We start from the raw sequence: 10,935 nt of genomic DNA, 5'->3' as shown, positions 1-10,935 counted from the left end.
CTTGAGGAAGGATCACTGGACCTGAAATGCTAAACTCTGATTTCTCTCCACAGATGCTGCCAGGTGTTCCCAGCAATTTCTGCTCTCGTTTCCAGTTTCTGCAGTTCTTTTGGGTTTTTTTTTTCACTCCACTTGTCTGCGTTGGCTCCCTGAAAAACTGAAAGCTCCCCTTTGACCGCACGTCATGGTTTCCCCAAGAACAATATATTTCAGATACAATAAGTTAATACAACAGTCGCCATATGCAAATTCAGGATTAATAAATACAATCGCTCAAAGTATAAAGGGGTTCGTTTTTTTTTTGTACATGCAATCCATAATCTTAAGTGAAATAATTTATATATTTTATATATTTACAGAAAAAAAAACACATAGATAACACCAATAGATGGGGGAATGGATGGAGGAAAGGCTTTTTTGGTCACATTCTGCCCGTCCGGCTAATTAATGTGCAAACGCAAGAGGTGTTAATGCGTATCCAGCGCCAACCAGCACGTTTCTGAGTGTCCATGGTGAGGGCGCGGACATAGGATTGCTTGGTCTTGCACTCGGAGATCCAGTGCCTCTTGTCGACACCACGGCAGCCACCTTGCGCTGTCGAGGATCGCTCGTTGCACTTCGTCTCGTAGAAGTATTGCTTGAGGGGCCCGGTGGAGGTAGGCACATCGATCATGACGGTGACCATCTTACCATGGACGTCTACTGCCGCTCGGCGGTCCGTCACCCAGCGGCTGACGCTGTCGCACACTGACAGGTCCCCCCTCCGGGAAGGGTCGACCCCCCCGGCTCCCGGGCTGGGGGCCTGCCGCTTCAGCCTCACCGTCCGGTTGGCCATGTCCGCCCTCCCCAGCGTCTCCTCCATGATGAAGAGCAGAGGCGGCACGCCCGGGGGCTGGGCGGCCAGGGTCACCCGCGGTGAGTACAAGTCCCACTCCCTCCCTGAGGCCTCAGGCCCGAGGGCCGGCACCTCTCCCAGCATGTCGTCAAGTGGGTAGGCGTCGTCGTCGTCGTCTTCGTCGTCGCTGAGTGGCGGGTCAGGGCTCAGGGCGTCGCCCAGGACTCCCCGGCTTCGCACCGTGCTGTTTGATTGCAATGGGGCGGCCTTCAAACTTCCAACATACAGAATGACCATGGCATAGAGGAAGGTGACCATTACTGTGCTCACCTCACACACCTACAGAGAGACAACAAGACAGTGAGAGAAGGGGGCAGGAAAGGTTCAGATATTCAATAACATAGGGGTTACTGTGCTCACCTCACACACCTACAGAGAGACAAGACAGTGAGAGAAGTGTGCAGGAAGGGTTCAGATATTCAATAACATAGGCGTTAGATAGTCCACAACATGAGGGCGTCAGGATGGGGAGTGAATGAAAGCGTCAAAAGTTACAAGCACACTTTGGTTGCAGGTTGGACATCTCCTTCAGACTGAGGCCTCTACGTGGTTCCTGATCAACCTCCTGATGGATATGATCACTCTCCTCCTGAAGCAGGTGGAACTTACCCAAAGGTAGGGACACCATGAGAAGGCCCTTTATATTTGTGGGGCCTGACCCTTTCTGTTGTTATCGTGGAACCTGATATAGCCTGAGGCCTCCATGTAGATGGTCGACCTCCTCAAGGATGTTATCGCTATCCCCTGCAGTAGGTGGCACTTGAACCCAGGCCTCCCTCCTGTCCCAGAGGTAGGGACACTACCACAGCATCACTAGACTCCCTTAGGTTGGGTTTATAACTTGGTTGCTGTGGTAAGCAATCGCTTTACATCTTATTGTGATATTTCAGATGTTAATTAAATTTAAACTCCATCAGCCGTGATGGTGATGTATGAATGCATTGGCCTCCATTAGCAATCAACCACTACCCAATCCAAATAGAAGGGGCTTAATGGTGTCGCCCAGGTACTTCCTCATCATGCTGTTTGGAACTGTTATTACACACCTCTGGAGCAGGTGTGACTTGAATCCTCCTTGTAGGGAGATGTGATACAGCCACCATGCCCTTAATCTGGGTCCCTGTTCCCATGGGTATAGAGATTATGCCAAGTGACATTTCAAGAGTTGTTGGCCTTTTCTTTTAAATCCTTAAATAGAATGTGGGCAATCCCAACAAATGTTGCAAAGCCCTAATTATCCTTGACCGGAGGGGTTCACTCAACCATCTCAGGGGGTGGCTGAGAGACATCCACATTGCTGTGGGGCAGGAGTTACATATGCCAGACCAAGGACAGCAGATGTCCCCTCCTGAAAGAGCTCTAGTGACCCAGACGGTCCTCCACAACCCCCCCATGATAGTCATTGTTACAGGCTTCATAATCCTGATTATTTCCCTCCCCCCAATTGATTAATCCATTGAATTTATGCTTCGCCCACTCCAGTGGGACTTGAATCCACGTCCCCAGAACATTACTAACCCAGTGACATTATCATGGCGCCACTGTTCTTTGGTAACAACAGTGAGTGAGGAACCATTTTGTCTCATGGGGAAACCAGAAACAGTAGACAGAGCACCACAATTAGAGCCAAGCTGTTGGAGGATGACATCAGGAAACAATTCTTTGTGAAAAGGCAAGTGGAAAATTGGACTCACTCCTCTAAAAATACTGCTAGAAGTGATTGGGATGTGAGGTGAACGATAATGGTCAATACAACAGCAGATGGTGTTAGACTTCAGTGGGGGCATGCAGGTCAAGGAATATGGAACCAAACTGAGGAGATGCCGTTGAGATACAGCTCAAACACATTTAGTTAAATGGGGCAATAGGCTCAAGTGGCTGAATGGCCTCCTCCTGTACCTCTGGGTGCGCTGCTGTTGCAGCCCTTTAAGGCTGCAGTTACCTGGGCAGGCTCCAGGTCAACAAGATGGCATCACTCAGGAAGGCAGCTGGTACAATTCTTCCTTCGGCCCATGGAATGTTTCATTCGGATTCTCTTTCCGAGTGAGACTTTCACACAGGTTGTAGCCTGGAGGTATGAGCGTTCCGCTCTGAGGGTAGTGCTGCACTGTCAGAGATACCAACTTGTAGATGCTACATAGCCCTGTAGAGACTGTTGTGAAATGGGCTCCGCGATAGCTGCAGGATCCACTTGGGATGATCAGACCCCTTTTGGGACATCGGACAAAATACCGTCTGTTTCGTGGACCCCGAAACCTTCCAGGCTGCAATCAGTGGCTGCGGTATTTGATGGGTAGGTTCCTCGTGCGAGGCATGTTCAGCACCACCCCCTTTTCCAATAACAAGGGGCCGTGAAGAACAGGCTAATCGATCCCAGGGGGAATTCAGGAGAAGTGCCTGCTGACAGCAAGGTGTGCAGGATCACCCTCTGTGCTAATTGGCTGCTGCCTTTCCTGTGTTACAACAGTGACTACACTCGAAAAGCACCTCATTGGTCAGGAAGCATCTTGAGACTGAGCAGCCAGGGAGGAACCATTTCCATTGGTGGGAGGATCGAGCAGGAGGGAGTGCACAGACTGAAGGTCATTGGCAGATGATGCCACCGCAATATGAGGTTGAGTGGTTCAAGACCTGGAGTGCACAGCCTAAGAATGTGGCTGAGGCAGGTCCAAACGGAGGCTTTTGTGACAATTGGATTATTGACTCGAAGATCGCAGGGAGAAGGCAGTGATTGTTGCGTTTCTCCTTCGGAGACCTGGTGCAGTCATGATGGGCTGAATGGCCTCCTTCCGTGCTGTAACCATTCTATACTTCAATGTCCTCGCAGATAGGGATGAGAATGAGGAATGTATGACCACAGGAGGTAGGTGGGTAAGTTGACAAGAAAGCTGACGTGGAGTTTAGAAGAGTGAGAGGGGATTAAATTGTCACAAGGCTAGACTGACAACAGTCACAGAGATGTACAGCACAGAAACAGACCTCTCGGTCCAACTTGTCCATGCCGATCAGATATCCTAAATTCATCTAGTCCCATTTGATTCATATCCTCTAAACCCTTCCTATTCATATACCCATCCAGATGGCTTTTAAATGCTGTAATTGTACCAGCCTCCACCACTTCCTCTGGCAGCTCATTCCATACACACACCACCCTCTGTGTGAAAAAGTCTGTCCCTTAGGTCCCCTTGAAATCTTTCCCCTCTCACGTTAAACCTATGGCCCTCTAGTTTTAGATTCCCTCTCCCTGGGAAAAATACCTTGTCTGTTTACCCTATCCATGACCCTCATGATTTTAGAAACCTCTATAAGGTCACTGCCTCAGCCTCCAATGCTCCAGGGAAAATAGCCCCAGTCTATTCTGCCTCTCCCTGTAGCTCAAACCCTCCAGTCCCGACAACATCCTTGTAAATCTTTTCTGCACCCTTTCAAGTTTCACAACATTGTGCCTACAGCAGGGAGAGCAGGGAGAATGTTTCCCCTGGTTGGAGAGTCTGGAACCAGGAGCTCTTGGGATTAGAGTAGACCATTTGGGACTGGGATGAGGAGACATTTCTTTGCTCACTGGGTGGTCAATCTGTGGAATTCTCTGCCTCAGAAGGCTGGAGAGGCCAAATCACTGAGCATTTCCAAGAAGGAAATTGATACATTTTTTAGATATTAAGGCATCAGTGCATGTGGAGAGAAAGTGGGAACATGGCGTTGAGATACAGCGTCAGCCGCAATCATATTGAATGGCGGAGTGGGATCGAAGGGCTGAATGGCCTACTCCTGCTCCTACGGAGGGAGAAAGGAACGGGGGTGTTGGTAGGATGAAGTGAAAGAGGAGTGTGAGGAGACTGCACTGAAACATAAAATGGCCTGTATTTTTGCTGGTTATTCTGTAGAATTCCCTTCTTAATCCCGGGTGCGGGGAGTACTGACAGTAAATAGCCAGTGTCAGGGAGGCAATGGCCTAGTGGTATTATCGCTGGACTGCTAATCCAGAGACCCAGATAATGTTCTGGGGACCTGGGTTTGAATCTCGCCACGGAATATGAATTCAATTTTTTAAAAAATCTGGAATTAAGAATCTGATGATGCCCATTGTCGATTTTCAGGAAAAACCTATCTGGTTCCCTTGGGGGAAGGAAACTGCCATCCTTACCTGGTCTGGCCTACATGTGACTCCAGACCCACAGCAATGTGGGTGGACTCTGAACTGCCCTCTGACCAATAAATGCTGCCTTGCCAGCAACACCCTCATCTCATGAATGAGTCAAGGGAAAAGAATCATCCCCTGACTGAGCCCGGTTAATATGAAGCAGAGCAGGGACTGTACATGTCTCAACCTCTGCAACAGATTGGATTGCTCCGAGGAGGGACAGTACGGAGGCAATGGACCAAACAGCCTCCCGCTGTGGCACCAGCAATAACAGAAGAACCACAGTTGAGATGAGGGACAATGTTTGTGAGGACCTGCCTGAGAGACTGTGGTGAAGGCAGAGTCAGTCGTGGGTTCCCAAAGGGAATCGAATCAATTATGGAGAGAAGGGATTTGCAGGGCCATGGGGCCAGGGTGGCAGGCTGTGTGTGCCCCTTATAATCACAACATGGGCTGAATGGCCTCCTTCTACCCTGTGCTCAATGGGCACCAGATGAGGCTTATCAAACATCCCATAAGCATCACAACACCAGGAGACACTCACCTCTAACCTCTGTGTGGATTTGAACCCTGACCCTAGAGGTGAAAGGTCCATGTTAAACGCACCCTTCAATTGATCCTAAACAATTAAATTGCACCTAAGTGACTCTCTCGGTGTTGGAATTTTAAAACCTGCTTTATCTGTTTGCTAGGTGTGTTACTATGGTAACAAGACCTTACACCACTTGCTAAGCTACTTCTGAAATCCAGTTTCTCCCTACATTTCAGCAAATCTCCCGCTCAACACTTTCGTGGTCATACCACACAGAGACGACACATCCAAGTTGAAGCACCCAGTGTCAAGGAACACCCTTCTGGCAACGGTCGCCAACCCATCGCCATTGGAAACCAATGGAGGAGGCCATTCAGCTGCTTGAGCCTGTCCCACCATTCATTGACATCATGGCTGATTGGCACATCAACTCCATTTTCCTGCTTCGATCCTTATCCTATTGTAGCCATTCATTGTCTTACCATTCTGTGCCTCAAATGTTCCCACAGTAATGCCCCCGACTCCTCCCACCAGCATCTGCAGCCTCTCAGTGAGGTGAGGACTAGATTTTCACATTGTGCCTGACTAACCTTTCCCCTACTTTATTACTTTGCTGGTGAGGCCTACACTTGTTGCCCTTCCTTCACTGCCCTTGAACTGAGAGGCTTGTCAAGGCCATTTCATAGGGTGGTTAAGAGCCAATCACATTGCTGTGGATCTGGAGTCACCTTTGTTGTAAAAAGCAATGAGTCTGAAGGGGTCAATGTTTATGTCAAACTGGTACTATGCATCCTACTGATGCCACACACAGTGTGGGTGGAGACAAGGAGATCTAGTCTAGCTGTCAGAAGGAGCAAATATATCTGTACCAGCTCCATAAGGTCATAGTAGTTGGGCCTGACCCCATGTAGGTGTTATAGAGTCGGAATTTTACAGCACGGAAACAGGCCCTTCAGTCCAACTTGTCCATGCCGACCAGATATCCTAACTTAATCTAGTCCCATTTGCCAGCATTGGGCTCATATCCCTCTAAACCCTCCCTGGCATCATGCAGTCAACCTTTTTATACAGTCATACAGCACAGAAACAGACCCTTCGGTCCAACCAGTCCATGCTGAACATAATCCGAAACTAAACTAGTCCCACCTGCCTGGTCCTGGCCCATATCCCTCCAAACCTTTTCTATTCATGTATCTATCCAAATGTCTTTTAAATATTGTGACTGTACCTCCATCCACTACTTCCTCAGGGGGTTTATTCCACATGCAAACCACCCTCTGTGTAAAAAAATTGCCCCTCGTCTTTTTTAAATCTCTCTCCTCTCACCTTAAAAATATGCCCCCTAGGAGTGAAATCCCCCATCCTAGGAAAAAGACAGCTACCATTAACTCTACCTATACTCCTCATGATTTTATAAACCTCTATGAGGTCACCTCTCAACCTCCTATGCTCCAGTGAAAAAAGTCCCAGCCTATCCAGCCTCTCCTTATAACTGGATTGCAGGGTATTAACTATCAGGAGGGATTGGACAAACTTGGATTATTTTGCTGGAACGTTGGAAGCTGAGAGGCGACCTGGTAGAAGTATTTAAAACTGAGAGGCATGGATAAGGTGGATAGTGTGAATCTTTTTCCCAGTGTAGAAATGTCAAATGCTAGGGATAATAAGTTTAAGGTGATGGGGAAAAGTTTAAAGAAGATGTGTGAGGCAAGGTTTTTTTTATGCGGAGGATAGTAGGTGCCTGGAACATGCTGCCAGAGGAGGTGGTAGAAGCAGATACAATAGCAACATTTTAGGGGCATTGAGACAGACACATAAACAGGCAGGGAATAGAGGGATATGGGCCATGTGCAGGCAGATGGGATTAGTTTAGAATGGCATCATGGCCGGCACAGACATGATGGGCTGAAGGGCCTGTTCCTGAGCTATACTGTTCTATGTTATCTATGAATAGTGCCTCTTCTGTACTCAATGGTGGTGTAACCCTTACCACTAATCACTAGATAGAACAAGACAAAGGGGAATTGGAGGCACCAGACTACCTCAAACAACCCTTACCCAGTGCCATACAGTGGTAGAGGTGGCATATAGCATAAGATGACAGGAGTGGTCATTTAGAAAGATACGACATATAGGTCAGACCAATTAAGGATGGCAAACTTCATTCCCTAAAAGGGATTGGTGAACTGCACAGGTATTTACAACAATCAATGATCATTGTCATGATTACTCCCATTGGGACGAGCTTTATAATCAATTTATTCTCCTTACCCCTCCCTCACTTTTGATGGTTTACTTTGGCCGTGATGGACCTTGCATTTAAATTTCTAATTGGTTACTCTGACAATTTACTGATGGCAGTTAATAATTAAAAAAAAGTCACCTTGATTTAGTGGTGGGAAACCATTGGGATGTGTGTTAGAGGATATCACACATATTAAAAAAATAGCATTGTGGGTCAGCCCACAGCAGGTGGACTGCAGCGGTTCAAGAAGGCAGCTCACCACCACCTTCTCAAGGGGCAACTAGGGACAGGCAAGAAATGCTGGGCCCAGCCAGCGACGGCCACATCTCACAAAAATGAATAAAAAATTAATTAATTGAGTCAAAATCCTACCAATGGTGGGACTTGAAGCTGGCTCAGAGGTAGGGTAACTACCACAGCACCAGAAGCCTCCCCATGCTCTGGAGAGGCAGGATCAAATCCCACATGCTCCAGAGGTGTACCTTAACATCTCTGACCTGGGTAGGGTTGGAAAATATCTGCCCACAGCAATCACCTGGGCTGCTGAACTGCTAGACCAGGGGCATTACCACAATGTAACAATCTTCCTCTTACATTACATGGAGATAACTGCACCCTGATTTCACTTCTGGAAGGTTAGGCTCCAAACTGAAGCTTATATGACCTTACCTGAAATAAGGTTCGGGGTGCATTGGGCAGGGTCTGTAAGCCTGGGTTTCAAGGCCATAGGAGGAGTGCGTGAGATGCTGGTTACCAGTCTCTGCAGATGCTGACAGATCTGCTGGGTTTCTCCTGCTCCCTCACTTTTAGTTCTAAACTCCAGTAACCGTGGCGCTTTGCTGTTTACTAACAGGCAGCTGGGGAATCCTTCCACTACTTACCCATTAGATGGAAAAGTAGGCCATGCAGCCCATCGAGTCTGTTCCCCATTGAATGGCCAATCTGATGATCCTCAACTCCGCCTTCCTGTTGTCTCCCCACGACTTTTGGTTCCGTTACTGATTAAAGACCTGTCTATCTCAGCCTTGAATTTACCTAACGACACAGGCCTTTGCGGTAAGGAATTCCATAGATTCACAGCCCACTGAGAGAAGAAATTCCTCCTCAGCTCTGTCATGCTGAAGGGAGAAAACTGTGTGAAGCAATGTCCAGAGAAATTGGAAATAACTAATCTGTGCAACTTCAAATTCTTTTAAACAACTCGATCAGGTCACCCTTCGGCAATCTTTCATACTCAATCTTTCATACTCTATTCAATCTTCCCTGTAACATAACCCTCTGGAGACGGTCATGTGGTGCAGTGGTAATGTCCTTATCTTGGGACCTGGAGGCTTGGGTTCAAGTCCCACTTGCTCCAGTGGTATGTCATAAGATCTCTAAACAGCTTGATTCACAAATATCTATAACTATCTGAACGATGTGACAATCCTGGACAGAAGAGAAGAAGCATCTACAGTCTGAAATTAAAATGGACATCAGGCCTATCAGCCCCTCAAAAGGGAGAGATGGAGCCATCTGTGTGTTTAAAAACTGTAGCTCTCGAGCTTCACAGGACCTTGGAATGCAAACACAGATCAACAACAAAAATCTTAGCCTCGTCCTTGAGCACTTGCTGACTGGTTTGTTGTCACAGAGGCATACAGCACGGAAACAGACCCTTTGGTCCAACTAGTCCACACCGGCCATGTTCCCAAACTAAACTAATCCCACTAGCCTGTGTTTGGCCCACATCCCTCCAAACTGTTCCTATTCATGTACATATCCAAATGTTTTTTTAAATGTTGTAACTGTCCCCACATTCACTACTTCCTCTAGCAATTCATTCCACTCATGAACCACTCTCTGCGTAAAAAAGTCGCCCCTTATGTCTTTTTGAAACTTTCTCCTCTCACCTTAAACCTATGCCACCTAGCTTTGAACTCCCCTGCCCTAGGAAAAAGACTTTACTATTCACCTTATCTATGCCCCCTCCACCCCACACACAATTTAAAGCCTCTATAAGGTCACTCCTCCATCTCCTATGCTCCAGTGGAAAAAGTCCCAGTTTATTGTTATAAATCAAACCCTCCATTCCTGGCAATATCCTGGTAAATATTTTCTGAACCCTCTCCAATTTAATAATATCCTTCCTGTAGCGGGGTGACCAGAACTGGACACAGTACTCCAGAAGAGGCCTCACCAATGCCCTGTACAACCTCAATATGCTGTGGGCTCGGACAATTGCCCATATCAGTAACACATCGAGTATCAGCTCAGAGTTAGGGGATGGCACTATCACTTTGGAGTAAACAAACAGTGGATTGTGAATTAGGAGTAGGCCGTTCTGGCTTCACCGTTCTAGAAGACCCTGGTTAATCTGATATTAATGCCTCAACCTCACTATCTATGATTGTGAGCCCAAAAAGGACCAAGGGAGTCAAAGGTTAAGAATCTGTGACTAGAAATTATTCAAGGACTCGGTTTCTACCGATCTCTGCGGAACTGAGTTTCAAAGATCCATGACCTTCAGAGAAAAATAAACCCTCCTAATCTCCATCTTAAATGGGAGGCCTCTTTTTAAATTCTTTCCGCTAGTTCTGGTCTCTCTCCGACAAAGGGGAAACACGCCATTCACCATGATGGGTCCCTCCAGCATCCACTATGTCAACTTCTTAGGATACTGGTCCTCTCAGTAAGGTCTCCTTTCATTCGTCAATGGATATAGGCTGAACTTGTCTAAACCTTGCCTCATAGAATAACACAACTCTTCCACCCCCGCCAACTCTGCCTCATTTTGAAATATCTGTCAAATGAACCTTCCTGAACAGCTCCTAACTCTTAATATCCTTCCTTAAATAAGGAGATTAAAACTGTGCAGTTTTCCAGATGAGCCTGTCCAGCTGTAGTAAAACAAATTTACTTTTAGATCCCACTCCCCTTACAATAAACAATGATGTTTCCTTTTCCATTCTTAATCACAAGTTTCTGGTTTCAAGTCTGACTTCATGGCTTGAATACAACTCTTTATTGACGAGATACTGCGTACAGGAACAGGGATAAAAACAGAAGTTGCTGGAAAAGCTCAGCGGGTCTGGCAGCATCTGTGAAGAAGAAAAAATTAGGGTTAATGTTTCGGGTCCAGT

General features: G+C 47.1%; 1 protein-coding gene across 2 annotated transcripts in view; it reads right to left on the bottom strand.

Annotated features, from left to right (window-relative positions):
- Positions 1 to 275: 275 nt before the first annotated feature.
- LOC109920487 (neurotrophin-4-like) overlaps positions 276 to 10,935 on the bottom strand; it is a 61,155-nt gene continuing 50,495 nt past the window's right edge. Inside the window, exon 2 of one of the 2 annotated variants that reach the window (XM_048617660.1) lies at positions 276 to 1,174. In XM_048617660.1, coding sequence (XP_048473617.1) covers positions 422 to 1,153 — 732 coding nt within the window. In that variant the 5' untranslated portion in view covers positions 1,154 to 1,174 and the 3' untranslated portion in view covers positions 276 to 421. The remainder of the gene's footprint in view (positions 1,175 to 10,935) is intronic. The other variant, XM_020520520.2, reaches the window with a different exon arrangement.

The sequence above is a fragment of the Rhincodon typus genome, chromosome 37 (genome assembly GCF_021869965.1).
Source record: "Rhincodon typus isolate 14 chromosome 37, sRhiTyp1.1, whole genome shotgun sequence".
NCBI lineage: Eukaryota > Metazoa > Chordata > Chondrichthyes > Orectolobiformes > Rhincodontidae > Rhincodon > Rhincodon typus.
The sequence above is the reverse complement of the archived record's forward strand: the minus strand, read 5'-3'. Positions and strand labels throughout refer to the sequence as shown.